At 38.2% G+C, this 16,138-nt stretch overlaps 1 protein-coding gene across 2 annotated transcripts in view; it reads left to right on the plus strand.

Moving 5' to 3' along the window:
- Positions 1–11,026, plus strand: part of ARHGAP28 (Rho GTPase activating protein 28) — a 148,622-nt gene extending 137,596 nt beyond the window's left edge. For both annotated transcript variants that reach the window (XM_060120913.1, XM_060120914.1), the window contains 4 exons: positions 1,669–1,725; positions 4,126–4,250; positions 7,243–7,307; positions 9,383–11,026. In XM_060120913.1, coding sequence (XP_059976896.1) covers positions 1,669–1,725; positions 4,126–4,250; positions 7,243–7,307; positions 9,383–9,477 — 342 coding nt within the window. In that variant the 3' untranslated portion in view covers positions 9,478–11,026. The remainder of the gene's footprint in view (positions 1–1,668; positions 1,726–4,125; positions 4,251–7,242; positions 7,308–9,382) is intronic.
- Positions 11,027–16,138: the final 5,112 nt, after the last annotated feature.

Genomic DNA, 16,138 nt, shown 5'->3' on the forward strand with positions numbered 1-16,138 from the left:
GCTGTTATTTTTAAGGCTGTCGCTGAACTGTGGAGCTGAGATGGGAAAGTGTAAGTTAAAATGCCACAAAGTTCACTCTTATCAAGATTCAGCTGTTTTTCTTACGTAAGCACTCCCCAGGCTGCAACTTTTGGGTTAGTTTCCAGAGTTCTGAAGAAGTTGACAATGACAGTTTTTGGCAGTTTGTTCATTACTTTTATGGAGGGACAGACTTTTGGAGTCCTTACTCTGCCATTTTCATTCTGGAAAACTTCAACGGCCTAAGTATGATGTGTGTGGAGCTGAAGCTGGGGTCAGGTCAGTCTTTGTGAGCCAGGGCAAATTAAATTCTTTCTCAGAGCCTCAATATTCTGTCATGCAGAGTGAAGTAAGTCAGAAAGAGAGAAACAAATATCATATATTTACGCATATATGTGGAATATGAAAAAATTGGTATAGAAGATCTTATTTACAAAGCAGAAATAGAGACACAGATGCAGAGAACAAACGTATGGATACCAAGGGGGATAGGGGGTTGTGATGAATTGGAAGATTAGGATTGACATATATACACTATTGATACTATGTGTAAAATAGATAACTAGTGAGAACCTACTGTATAGCACAGGGAGCTCAATGCTCTGTGGTGACCTAAATGGGGAAGAAATAAAAAAAAAAGGGGATATGGGTATACATATAGCTGATTCACTTTGCTGTACAGTAGAAACTAACACAACATTGTAAAGTAACTATACTCCAACAAAATTTTTAAAAAACATTTTCAATTTGGGGAAAAAAGTAATGATATCTATTTCACAGAGTTGTCATTAGCATCAACTCACATAATGTGGGTGTAAAGCACTGGGTCAACTGTGTAATGCTATATGAATGTCAGTTGCTTTAATGTTTTAATTATAAATAGAACTAAGTAAAATTTTAAAAGGCTATAAGTACCATGAAAGCAAGCGCTTACAGATGAAGAAATGGTCTTTCTTCAGTTCTGTTGTACTATACTATGTTTTTACTTCCTGACTTTGATTGGAATAGACAATTCATTGACAGTTTACAAAATTCAAAATATTGGAAGGGGAAAAACTATAGAATAAAAGTTGACCATCTCTGACTTCCCCTCCTGAACACAAGTAATGTCAACAACCAATGACAGCATGTGTGTGCACAGGAACACACAGGTACATATATGTCCAGAGAGACACTATGACATACAAGCAAATACGAATATATGGTCTTCCCCCTTTTTTTTACATGAATGATAACATACTTGAAACACTGTCCTGCATCTTCTTTAATGACTTATGAAATCATGGTGATTATTCCACATCAGTCCACAGCCTTCTTCTTTGCTTCTTTTGCATGGTATTCCATAGACACACTGAAACTTATTTAAGTATTCCCGTATCATTGAACAGCTAGATTGTGTCCAATATTTTGCTATTAAAGTTTATGCATTGGTGAATAAACATGTTCATATGTCATTTCTCACAAATGAAGTCTATTTGAAGGATAAAGTTATAGATGTGGAATTGTTGGGTCAGAGTGCATATGCATTTTATAATTTGATAAATATTGCCAAAATGTTATCCATAAAGATTGTACCAGTTTACACTTCCAACAGCAGCATATGCTTGTTTTCTCAACGTTAATCCTAAAGACTAACTGTTTTTTATTTAGGTTATAAGCCCCAAGACTTCAAAGGTACTACAAAAATCACCCTCTACAAGAAGAATGGTAAGAAAACAAATCATTTCCTTTCCTCCCTAATTATTAACTCCTTACACAGTATTCTTTGGCTATATCCACCTCATCTGTGTATAATTTTGCTCATGATACACCTTCAAACTTGACATTTCCAGTGTAGCACATGAAGGACTGTATAAGGACTCAACTAATTGATGACTCAGAATTTGTGGTTAGACATTCTGTTCACAAGAGTGAATACTCTAGAAAGTTAGAGGGAAAATGTGATCATTATAAGTGGCTCAATGATATCAGGAGTGTGAAATTTATCTTAAGAGGCTTCTGTGGAGCTGGCAGGGGACGGACGTGAGATGCCCACAGGAGTGTTTTGGGAGGGTGCTTTTGACTGCAGTGAACCAGGGGCTCCCTGCCCCCTCCCAGCTCTAAACCACTCACTGCCATTCCCTGTCATGCTCTCCTGCTTCTCACAGGTAATAGTAGAAAAGTACTGTTAGAACTGACCCTTAAAAAGTAGTTTCCTAGTGCTGCAGTAACAATACCAGGGTGGATTAAAACAATAGAAATTTACTCTCTCACAGTTCTGGAGGCTAAAACTCCGAAATCAAGGTGTTGATTCAGTTGGTTCCTTCTGAAGGTCGTGAAAGGAGGACGTGTTTCTGACATCATTCTTAACTTTGGGTGACGCCAGGAGTCCTTAGTCTTCCTTAGCCTACAGATGATGCATCACTCCAATCTCTGCCTCCATCTTTGTATGGCATTCACCCTGTTTGTGTGTGTGTATGTGTGTGTCCTGTTATACGGACACCAATCACATTGGATTTAAGGGCCCGCCGTGCTCCAATTTGAACCTCGTCTTAACTAATTACATTTGCAATGACCCTATTTCCAAAAAAGGTCATATTCTGAGGTCCTGGGCTTAGGACTTCAACATATTTGGTTGGGGGCAGGAGGGAGGACACAATTCAATCCATAACACATTTTTTCTAGGGGATATACTGAGTCAATTCACATAAAACTACACCAACAGTATTGTCCCTTGAGAACACAGATTTAAAACAATTACCTGAAGAGTAGCCAGATCCTCAAATAGAAATTTATTTCTGCTTATATCCAAATAGAGAATTAATTTTTAAAACATTCAAGATTTTGAAACAAAAGGAATTTTCCATTCAATTCTAACAAAAGAGACTTTATTGTTAATTAGACAGCACCATTCTTTGAATATTTCATTTAGATGAGAGCTCTGAGGTCCCCAAGCCAATCAGAGCACCTGAAAGCAGGGACACTCTTCCCCAACAGCTGTCCACACTCCATTCTTCACAGTGTTAATAGGACACTTTGAAGAATCAAGTTTGGTGCCCATCTGGAATTCAATTTGGAGTGACCATTCATTGCTACTGACTAAAGAAAAAGAATATTTGAAAAGCCACATTTTTCAATTAGATCCTTAAATTTTTCAGAAGGTTGATTTTCTTAAAATAAATTGAAATACAGAATCCTACTTCAAGTAGGCTTATTTAGGACATTGTTCAAGAAAATGCACTGATAAAAACATTAGATTTTTGTCACAACCCAGATTTTTTTTTTAACATCTTTATTGGAGTATAATTTTTTTTACAATGGTGTGTTAGTTTCTGCTGTGTAACCAAATGAATCAGCTGTATGCATACGTATATCCCCATAACCCCTCCCTCTTGCGTCTCCCTCCCACCTTCCCTATCCCACCCCTCTAGGTGGTCACAAAGTACCTAGCTGATCTCCCTCTGCTATGCAGCTGCTTCCCACTAGCTATCTATTTTACATTTGGTAGTGTATATATGTCCATGCCACTCTCTCACTTCGTCCCAGCTTACCCTTCCCTATCCCCGTGTCAAGTCCATTCTCTACGTCTGCGACTTTATTCCTGTCCTGCGCCTAGGTTCATCAGAACCATTTTTTTTTTTAGATTCCATATATTTGTGTTAGCATATGGTATTTGTTTTTCTCCTTCTGACTTACTTCACCCTGTATGACAGACTCTAGGTCCATCCACCTCACTACAAATAACTCAATTTCGTTTCTTTTTATGGCTGAATAATATTCCATTGTATATATGTGCCACATCTTGTTTATCCATTCATCTGTCGATGGACACTTAGGTTGCTTCCATGTCCTGGCTATTGTAAATAGTGCTGCAATGAACACAACCCAGTTTTCTTCCCTCATGATTTTAAGGCATTATAGTGAGACCTAAGCCTGTAACAAAAGTAAAATCCCAGATTAAGTTTAGTCATTAGTAAATCTCCTGTTAGGAAGAAAGCAATGTTTCATTCTGGTTAAATCCTGGTCATGTTTACATGTTTCCCTAATTTGGAATGCCACTGATTTTCATGTCTCTTAAGTGTAATCATTGAGTTTAACAGAATGTACCGCATGTTTCCTCCTTGGCAGTCTGACGTGCCGGAGGGAGTCATAAGGATCCATGCGCCCCTTCTCTCCAAGGTGTCCATGGCCATTCAACTCAACAGTCAAACCAAAGCCAAAGACATCTTGGCGAAATTTCAATATGAGAACAGGTGAGTAGAAGTGAATATGAGTCTCTGTACAGGAAGATGAACTTTTATCTGATGAGAAACTCCAGGCATTTGAAAATTTGACCTTTTTGAAAACTTAGAACCTGTTACTGTAAGGACTTCACCAGTAAATGAAGAATCAGAAGTAGAGAAAGAAGTTAAGTAGACCATAGAATTATCAGTAACAAAAGTTTTTTTTCAAGGAATTTCTACAATTGGGATTCTAAAATAGGTATCTTCTGTCCCGGTGTCTTCATTTACTCAATTGGTTTTACTTTTTAGTTGAATAAAAAAATTAGCAAGTTAGTTTTGTAGATATCTTGATAGATTTCTAGGAATATCATTATTCCAGGCTCCACTGGGCTGTAACATGACTATATCAAGTAGAGTTTATGTAGTTGAGTGAACATCATAGCTGTTGGTCTCCCTAAAACCTACTACCAATAAACCTTAGGATCAGAGTGATGTTGACAAAATATTTTTTACATATCTGCCTTAAGTCATGTTAAAGAGCATAAATCATGATAATTTTTGTACAGGCATACTTATTCAGGGATAAACATTTGCCCTGAGGTTTTTTTAAAAGACGAGAAGCACTAGTTTAAATCTAACCATGATAAAGCAGGTACAGTTTGATGGTCTCTAGTACAACTGATGGATATCCTTTAAAAGCAACTTTCCAATCATATTGAAAAGGAGTAGCCATGTTGAGCAAAAAAAGGTTACATATTGCAAGACTTCATTTATATAACATTTTTGAAATGACAAAATTGTAGAAATGCAGGGTAGCTGAGTGATTGCCAGAGGTTGAGGAGAGTGATCATGGAAACTGGTATTGCCCCGATACCAAAACCAGACCAAAATAATACAAAACAAACACTACAGACTAATATCTGTCATGAACTTAGATACAAAAGCCCTCAACAAATCTAATCCAAAGTATATTAAAAGAATTATACCTAGAACAAGTGGGATTTAGTTCAGGTATGCAAGATTAGTTTAACATTCAAAAATCAATTACTGTAATCCATCATATCAATTGGAGAAAAATCATATGATCATGTTAAATGATACAGAAAAAGCATTTGACAAAATCCATCACCAATTCATGATAAAAACTCAGCAAATTTAGGAAAAGAGGAGATCTTCTGCAACTGGGTAAAACTTTTAGAAAATAACATAGGAGAAAACCTTTGTGATAGAGGACTAGTGAAGAATTTCTTAAACTTGACATCGTATGACTCATACGAAACAAAAATTGGTAAATTGGACTTCATCAAGATTGAAAACTTGTACACTGAAAGACCCTGTTTAAAAGATGAAAAGACAAGCTAAAGACTTGGAGAAAATATTTATAAAGTACATATCAAACGAAGGACTAGTATCTAGAATGTATAAAGGACACTCAAATCTCAACAGTGCAGAAACAAACAATCCAATTTGAAAATGGGCAAAAGACATGAACAGAAGAAGATATACAAATGACAGATATGCACATGGAAAGATGTTCAGTATTTTTAACCATTAGGGAAATACAAAACCACAATGACATATTAAACACCTATGAAAATGGCTAAAAAATAATAATAATGACAACACCAAGTACAGGTGAAGATACAAAAAAACTGAATTACTCATACATCAGTGGTGGGAATGTAAAATGGTCTAGTCACTCTGTAGAACAGTTTGACAGTTTCTTATAAAATTGAATATGCAACTGTTGTGTGATGTGGCATTCACACTCCTGGGCATTTATCCCAAAGAAATGAAGATTATGTTTACACAGAAACCTGTACACAAATTCTTATAGCAGCTTTATTTATAATAGTCAAAAACTGGAAAAGAAAAAACCTATGTCCTTCAACAGGTAAATGACTAAACAGGCCGTGGTCCATCCATATCACATCTGCTACGCAGCAGTAAAAATGCAGCAGCCTGGGTGAATCTCCCGGGATCTATGCTGACTGGAAAAAAAAAAGCCACTACAAAAATGTTCCATACTGTGTGTTTCCATTTATATAATGTTTCTATAAATGACAAGTTTATAGAAATGTAGAATCCAGGGATAAGGGGCGGAGGATGGGGACAGGGGGAGGGAGGTGGGTGTGGCTATAAGGAGAACAAGAAGAGTCTTGTGGGGAAGGAAATGTTCTGTACCTTGACAGAACCCATGTGGCGCTTCTGGTTGTGACATCACACTAGGGTATTGGAAGATTTTACTATTGGGGAAACTAGGTAAAGAGTACACAAGAATGTGTCTGTATATTTTCTTATAACCACATGCAAATCTACAACTATCTCAAATAAAATGTTGAATTAAACAAAGAGGGTGCACGTCGTTCTCCCTCACAGCAGAGAGCCGAAGACCATCTTTTTGAGTAACCAAGCTGACAGTTCTAGTGGGCAGGAGCTCAGTGATGGTCTTTCCAGACTCTTCTGACCCGGCAGCCTAGTCTGGGATGGAAGATTAAAATTGGACAATTATTTTCTCTGACTTGCAGAGACATGCAACAAAGGGCAGAGACATGCAACAAAGTCAACGTTAGTTTACAAAGCACTGGGCAAGCTTAGAAATGTGCCATGGGCTGAGGAAAGAATCTCATTCAATTTTTGGCAAATACAGAAATGGAACCTGATGGCTTTTGAACTGAGAGTAATGTTGCCCTTGACAAGGCAATATTAAACATCCAGCTGCTCCTTGGCCAGCCTTGATGTGTCAATAAGGTGTCCTCTCTTAAGAGGAGCTGACAGTGGTGGATGGAAGGGCTGGGGTGGCCGTGAAGCCTGGCGGCGTCCAGCTTCCTCTCTGCCTCAGATGCTTGTCTGTGTCAAGCAAAAAAAAAAGATTTTATCATCACTTCAGTCATAATAATGATTTGTGTGGTGTATTTCACCCAAGGCAGAATGATTGTTTGTTGCCATGATTATTTAATCCACAGGTTTACCCCAGATCACAGAGGAGGGTTTAAATTATATTGCTTTCTTCTTTTCTCAGTCATGGTTCATCGGAAGGCATTAAGATCCAGAACCAAAGATTATATGAAATTGGAGGTAATATAGGTAAGCATTCTTTAATGTTTTTACTCCTACATTCTCTGATTACTCTAAAAGAAATATGCTGCTCTTATTGTAAGTGTACTTTACAAATTTCTTTAGATAGAAAATCAAAATCACTGTGTCAGATTTTTTAATTCTCACATAAGAACAGTATGACTTTCCGAAAATATTTTCAAAATTTAAATGTAAATAGTTTAGTCGATGTGGAGTAGATTTTTGCGTCTTTTAAATGTGACTCTGAAAGTTGGAGAGTCTGGAGATTCATGCAAACGAAAGGAGAAATTGTGGCACTTTCATCATCTCGACATCCTTTGTGTTGAACTTCCTGCTCAACTCTCAGTCCAGATTCATTCTTCCTATTCCCCTGAAGGGGGACAGAAAGGAGTAAAAAGAAAATTCCGTCCACGTGCCTCTGTGTCCTTACCTTCCTCTTGCCCCCCTTCACAGTTGGGACGAAATACCCGTGCTCCTGTTTAGGGCGGCGCCTTCCTCCTGTGGACGAGGGCTTGGTCAGTCTCCCATCCTCTCCTCTGTCATCAGCTTTTCCCTCCCAACCACACCATTTCTCTCTGCATAAACAGTTTTGTAATTTTTCTCATCTCCACAAAACTCTCTCTTGACCCCCTTCAAGTCTACTCCCATTTCTCTGCTCCACTTACAGCAAAAACTCCTTGGATCATTTGTGTATATACTCCAGTTTCTTCCTCTCCTTCTCTCTTGAAGGCACTCCAGTCAAGCTTTACCCCTCAACACTTCAGAATTGCTCTTTGGTTGAGGTCACCGGAGGACCCTTCTGTTGTGAAATCCAGTGCTTCATTTTGTCTTTACAACTGCCTGGGTTGATCTTTCCCTTCTTTAAGAAAACACTCTCTTCACCTGGTTTCAAGGACCCCCTAAGCTCCTGGCTTTCCCCCCACTTCACAGGCTGCTCCTTCTGAGTCTCTTCGGCCTGTTACTTCTCACCCTCTCAACCTCGGAGCACTGGAACTTCTGTCTGCACTTACCTGCCATGGTGAACTTAGTGCACCTCATTGCTCTGAAGGCACCTGGATGCTGCCATCTCTCAACATCATGTGCAGACTCCCCTGGACACCAGCTTTCATATCCAGTCCCCAGCACATCTTGCCCTGGGCCTTCACATCCGCTTTGACTTTTGCCCTGGATGCTTTCCATTGGATGGTTCCCTCCTCACTCCCTTACCTCTGTCAGGTGTTGGCCGCTGTATCAGCTTCTCAGTGAGACCTTCCTGGATTGGACCCTCTTTCTGCGCCTTCTCCAATTTCTTGTTCTCTCATGTTCTTATCACCATCAGACTTACTTTCTATCATACTTGCTTATTTGCTAGTTGCCTTTTACCACTTTTAGAACGTAAGCACCCCGAGGGCAAGTATTTTTGACTGTCTGATGCATTGCTGTAGCCTCAGCCCGTACAATAGTGCCTGGCACGTAATAACTCAAGAAATATTTGAGAAATGAATGAATGAATCAGGCAAGCAATTAAATATTGCTACTTTTGTTTGAGACTTTAGTATACATTTCGAACACACTGTACATAAGAATTTTCAAATGTATTTGCCCCCATGGAATGATCTTTTTGTTGTTATCAATTCCAGATCTCCTGCCCACAGGAAAAATGAAATGACCTTCCCTAAAATGAACTTGATATTAGTGTCTAGTCCTGGTCAAGTTTCTATCAATAAAACCGTTAGAGGATATGTATTGTCATCTAAATGATCATTAGTGCTCATTATCATATAAATGAATTGATACCTGAAACAGGTTCTTGTCATATTTTTCTAATTGATGTAGTGAGTCTAGGGAACAATTTGCTTGTGATTAGCGTGTCTGTTTGCTCCCCAGTGTCACATGGGATTTATTTGAAGTACTTCATAGTCAGAAGCAAAGAAAAGAGGGGAGGAAGGCTGGCTTTGCTAGGAAACTTTAATGTATTCATTTTTGGCTGAGGGAACTATACTGGCCTTATTTGAGCCTTGCAAACACACATACATGCACACATGCACACACACGCACGGAAGTGTGCACTTTTGAAAACATACTCTGATTTTTCTTTCTTTTAGGACAGCACTGCTTGGATCCAGAGGCTTATATATTGGATGTATATCATGTAAATCCCCAGGCAGAATGGGTGATTAAACCCCAATCAAGTGTTTGAAATACCCCCCAAGATGGCAGCTATCGTGCATTACCTGCCAAGAAGTCCTACATTTGGTAGGGAAAAAACAAGACTGCTTTTGACATGTTTGTTCCTAGAACCCTCTTGGTGTTTCTCAGCCCAACTGGTGTCTCCCACTGGTGTCAACACGAATTGTGGAAGAGGAACTGGTTGACCATTTGAGCTGAAGCTTTCTCATGATGGTTCTTTGATAAGAGTGAAGTAAAGAGGATGTGATCCTTCCAGAAGAAAGGCCAATATAGAATATGGAACTCTAATCGTTTCTAATACTTTGACTTCACAGCAGAAATGAATTTGGTCCTCTACCTGGGGATAAGAAGCACTTCTTGATGTAGCAAATGCTACCAAACACAAGAGGTGGAAAAGACTTTTTTTTATATACTTATGTTATATATATAGAGACATTTTTGAAGGATGCCAGAAATAACAAAAATTTCTGCTCTGAAAAATAATTTAGATCTACTTACCAAAGAGAATCAGTTTCCAGAGTCACACAAACAATGTTTATGCTCTGACTTGCTTCTGAATTGGAGGAGGAGAACCTTCTATTTAAAAACCACTGTGTTGTTATGTATGCTGTACTGTATTGTGGCTGTCTGCATTCTGGTGCAAATGAACATTTCCCTATCTTGGGCTGTTGAAAACTGACATTCTTAAAGCTTGTTCTCTTATGAGCACAGGTCCCCATAGTTAAGGTTAGGTTGAAAAGGGCTGTTCCTGTGCGTCCATAACCTTTGGTGTAGTCAACGGTCACAGGGCCCCTATTTCCTCATCGTGAATATGGTGCTTAGTGAATAGCTTTCCATGTGCCAGGCACAGATTTCCTTTCCTCATCAAACATATCATTTTTTATATTTCACAGCTGTAGAGAATCACTTCTGCAGCCCCAGTTTTAAACTGCAGAACTGCCTTTGTCCAACTGCTCTTTCTTCAAGAGTGCTGAAAAATACTGTTATATCCAGATTTTGTATGCTGTAAAAACAGGTTTTGTTTCTGTTCATCAATCATAGACTTGGCCAAGCACTGTGGATTAGCATCAGGCTTTAAAATCAGATGAATGTTTGGTGAGCTGAAAACTGCCTCGCTATCAAGATCCCACGGAGCCATTTTCCAGACCTGCAGTTGGTGAGAAAGCACAATTCATGATTCTAATTGAGAGCAAATCTGAAATTTGCTGGGGGGTTGGACAGCCCTGCCTTTCATTTGGAGACTGCAGTATAGTCGTTCTAGAGTTGGTTAGAAATGGGGACAGAGGTCTCATTTATCCCATGTATGTGCTTTGGATTAGAATCTACTAATTAGATTGAGATTTTGATGAATTTACACCAGTTTTAATGAGATTTAACGCCCAAATGACTCTCTCTTGCAAATCAAACAATAGACAAAGTTGCTCACCAATGCAGAATACATTTAATCTACTTACCAAGTCTCAAAACAAAATGTGATAATAATTTAAGCCTATAGTATAGAAGAAATCTTTTACATGCTCATTATGCCTTGATATCTATAAAAAACATAATTTATATTCAACATGTAGATAATTGCATTTCTGGCCATTAGAATTTTGTTATATTTTTATAGAAAACTCAAATATCCATTCATTTTATTTGCTTATTTGAGAATTTTTTATTTCCTTTGCCTGAAAACCCATTAGAAGATAAACATGTGTTCTGTTGGTTCATATTTATTCCTACATTTCATCAATTTTCAATGTATGGCTAATTGACGGCATGTGAGTTTACATAATGAACTTTGAGGGTCTGAGAAAATGCCGTTATCATTTTTGCAATTCAAACAACAGGAGTAAACATTTTACTTCATGTAGTTGCTAAGGTCCAAGACATAAGATGGCTGTAATTTATGCCCACATACATGGAAGAAATTCTTCAAATTAGCTGCCTTACACTTCTGTGTATGTATTAAAACAATGACTGATTTTTCTCACTGAATTTCCTATCATTTAGAATATATTCTGTTGTGTTTAGAAAATTCACAGATCTATCCATTTAATTTTTTATTTGGGAATTTTTTTTTATTTCTTTTGACTGAAAACACATTAGGACAGATGCATAAGTTCTAAAGGTTTTAAGATTTACTTCATTAGTCATTAGTTTTAAATAAATGGCTAACAGATGACAGATTAAAAAAAACTAAGTTTCTGAATTTCTTATCCACTTTTATGTGGTTTTAGATGTCAAAGGCTTAGCCCAGTCAATAATTTTAATCACTTCAGTGCATCCAAGGTTGTGTGACAACTTTCAAATAACTATATGATATGGAAGCCCACGTCAATACCAATATCATTGGATATAACCTGAATTTTTAGTCATCAAGTTAACAAACTGATTAGAGAAGAATTTCCAGTAGACACACAAACTAATTTTTGTGTGGTTAAAGAAGTCCTTTTTACTAATTTTTACTTTTCTTTTTTTTACTAATCTTATTCTTAATGAATAATTTTATTCTTAATGAATAAACAAACCCCTACAATTAAAACTCAAAATTGCTGGTCACCTAAGTGTTGAAAAAACTGTCTTTGCCTTATGAAGAGTTGTTTTTTAAAATAGTTACAGTAATCTGTAACAGTGAATAGTGTAAAAGCAAACATGAATAGTATATCTGCAAACAAAAGAAGAGTCAGATACTGGGCTTCTAAATTCTTTTCTTGATAGCTTCCCACCTCATCTCTTCCCAAGAGCTCTTGGTGTACAGTTAGGAAAATTATATCTACGAAAACATTAGAGAAAGTTAACGTTTTAGGAACAATTATTCAGAAAAAAACCCCCTAGAACAGGCTCATTCTTTCCTCCATTCTACGAAAGAAGATCCCTTTGCTAAACAGCTCACTTGGGGATATGATTCTTGGAGTCATTGAACAATGAGTTTAGTGAGTTCAAGGAGTGACCTTTGAACAAACTGGAATATTAATCTCTTTACAATGTATATACAATATAAACTACCTCACTTGTCTTTCTTGGGAGAAAAAAATAACAGACGTTAACAATTTTTGTTACAAACTGTTCCTGAATCTTATTATTTAAGTCACTTCAGTTAGCTTTCAGTGTACATTTAATAATATACATTTAATGATGTAAAATATTGTTAGCAAAAGCTTTAAAACCAAATACTCTGTAACTATGATGTGTGGTGTAGACGCTGAGAGAATCCGTGTCCCTTAGTCATTGTCTTGTGTGTTTAACTGTGCTGAATCACAGGTTTTCAAATGTAGAAATTCACTTCATCTTCTTTCATGCATTTTCAACCGCTTTCCCCACATTGCACTTGACTAAAAGTAGCGTGAGATTAAACTTCTATCAAGCATATTTCAACTTTTTCATAAATGTATCACATGTCTGAAAGGAATATATATTACAGGATTGAATAGTTTCTGTTTTCTGACAGGCACTTTCAACTGTTTTTTTTTTTTCCATAAATATGTCACTTAATAAAAAATAATATGACATGGATTAAAATGTTTCTTCCAAACATTTTCAACAGTTGTACACACACACACACACCCCTTAATTTAAAAATAACATCTTTTCTTTTAGGCATTTTCCAACTTTTCTAAAACTATGTGCTTTGATTGAAAAATCATGTTGTCACTAGGTTGCCAATTTTTTATGTTGTCTCCCATCTCAAAAGTTAATGTTCTTTCATCCCATCAGTTTCATTGTTAAGTATATGTATGTTGCATTTTATCCATAAAAATAAAGAGGAAAAAACTAAAAACATTATAATGAGAATTCTTATATTCAACTAGTCTGAGGTTACCATGGTGCTGGTGAAAGAAAAGGAGCTTTAAATTCAAAAGGTTTGTGTCTGAGCCCAGTTTCTGTCACCTCCTAGCCAGATGGTGGTCTTGTGCAAAAATCACGAGGCACTAAGGTAATGGTGGATGTTTGTGCAAAAACTATTTACTAAACTTGTTTGAGTGCTTTTTAATCTGCGCTTAAAAAAAAAAAAAGAATCTTTTCAATAGATACAGAAAAGACATTTGGCAAATTCAGTACTCATTCATGATTTTTTTACACTCAACATTTTACTGTATACCAAAGCAAGGAAAAGAAATAATAAAAGGCATAAAGATTAGAAAAGAAGAAATAAAATAGTCTCCATTTGCAAATAATATGATTATTTATGTACAAAAGCCTAAGGTATCTTCAACTATTAGAACTAATAAGATAATTTAGCAAGGTCATGGAATACAAGATTATTATATAAAAATAAGTAGTATTTTTTATGCTAGCAGCAAGCCATTGGAAAATAAATTTTTAAAGCTTCCATTTAGAATAGCATCAAAACACAAAAAAATACTTGTGAGTGCATTTAACAAAATATATGCAAAACATGTATACTGAAAACTACTACTATACTAAAAGCAAAATATTTGTGGTAGAAATGAAAGTAGCTGAGTAAATATATAGATACAGTATGTTTCTAGATGGGAAGAGGTGGGTGGAAGAGAATTGGCAAGATGTCAGTTCTCCACAAATATATCTGTAGATTCAGTGCGATCCCACTGAACCTGGGCCCCCTGTATTGGGAGTGCGGAGTCTTATCCACTGCACCACCAGGGAAGTCCCTCTACCCCTGGCTCTTGACTGTGGAGTGGGTGCTCTCCTCTGCTGGGCATCCTGGAAGCTTTTCACCCTGCTTGAGCCCAGTTGAAACCTCTTCCACTACATCAATTTGGAATCCTGTTGGCTGTAACAAGTGATGAAGTACATTAGCTCAATTCCAAAGATCTCTGCAAAATGGGGTTTGACAGCAAAGCATATGAGCAGATGGAAAAGACTCAGGAGTTCCCAGGGATGCTGGGGGCTTCCACAGACCTGCTTCTCTTATCATCCCAGCAGTAAATGACACCTTTCCTGACAGGCCAGACAGAAGTTGGGAGCAGGTGGAGGGCAGTCACCAAAGGTTCATCTGAGTTTTATCAACTAACAATCACATGCTGACTCCTACAGAGTGTCATCTTGTTTGTGAACTTTTATGCTCTAACACTTCATTCTCAACTGTTGCTCTGCATTTGTGTAACATTTTTATTACTGCACAGCAGCACAGCCCTTAGCTCCATGTCTTTAGATGACAGATTGGGAACAGGCTTTTCTACCATGTGGCCCTCACTATGTCACACTGCAATGGGGCAGTAAAAAGTTAGCCATAGAAGGAAATAATTGATAAATTGGATCCACAAAATTTTAAGAAACTGAAAACATAGATTTATTGAAAAATATATAACACACTGGAGAATAAAAAAGGGAGTCTGGGGTGCAATTGTAATTGGTCATATTTTTTCTATAATCGAGGAATTCAACTAACCAGCATTTTATTGAGGATTTTCACATCTAGGTCCAAAAGTAAAATTGATCTATAATTGTCTTACAATTCCCTTACCTTGTTTTGGAGCCAGGGTTGTACCAGACTTGTTGAATGGGTAGAGTAGCTTTCCTGTTTTTGTCCTCGGCTTTGCAACAGTGTGTGAGGGGTTTCAAGGAGGACTGGGAGGGAGGGGTTGCAAAAGGGCAGGAGGAAACTTCGGGGGTGATGGGTATGTTCATTATGCTGAATGTGGTGATGGTCGCAGGGATGGATACATTCGCTCAAAGTCATCAAACTGTACACCTTTAAGTATGTGCTGTCAAGTTTATTGTATGTCAGTTATTCCTCAGTAAAGCTGTAAAAGAAACCAACTGCACACACTTAGGCCTGGGCTCTGCGCTTGGGCCCCCAAACATGGTGCCCTGGACTCCCCTGTGACTGGACCCTGGAAAACGGCCAGGCTTCGCCCACCGCCATTGCCTGGAAAACAGCACCAGGCAGGACACCAGGGACAACATTTAGATCGTGAGACTGTCCAGAAGGACAGTCAAGAATATCTCCTGTGCAAAACAATGATTTCCATTGGAACAACTTTTGGAAAGAGACCGAATCTTCGCGTGCTCCTTTCCAGGAGTCGGGAGAGTCCGCAGTTCCTCCCGCCAATGACCTCAAGGTTGGTTTGGAGGGGAGCACGAAGTCTCCACGTTTCTTCAGCAGGTTTGACTGCCGTTGTTGGGCTTCCAGGGGCCATGTCACAGCCAACACTGGACAGTAGTGACAACAGAAATGACTTACAAAGGCTTCCGGATTCCTTGGACACACAGCCTGTTGGGACATGCGGGGGGAAACCAAGATGTTTTACTTCAGCCTTCCCCGGGGTTCCAGATGGATGTGTCGCTGGGCCAGTGTTCCTCTCAGGAGCACTAAGGATCTGAAGTCACAAACCCCACGTTCTTTAAGAAGGAATTACCAAAGCAGCCTTCACTAATTTACAGCTGGAATGAAGCAACACACAGGAGGACCCCTTATCTGATCTGCCTGCAATGGTGGAGGCATTAAAGGGGATAAACTGTGTTACATTTAATGCCTACAGAGGGGCTGTTGGTCATTGCTATAATTCTTGAGATATTTCTTAGTCGGATAGTATCACTTGACAGATGTCTTACAACCATCAGGAAATAAAGGCAAAAACACAGTCTCCTTTCAGAATGACTTAGTGGTCAACGTGGTCTCCAGAGAAAACGGCCCCCAACCGCCAGGATAGCAGGCAGGAGATCAGGAGAGCTTGGGCCGCCTGGACAGACCTCAGGCCCCA

The sequence above is a fragment of the Lagenorhynchus albirostris genome, chromosome 14 (assembly GCF_949774975.1).
Source record: "Lagenorhynchus albirostris chromosome 14, mLagAlb1.1, whole genome shotgun sequence".
NCBI lineage: Eukaryota > Metazoa > Chordata > Mammalia > Artiodactyla > Delphinidae > Lagenorhynchus > Lagenorhynchus albirostris.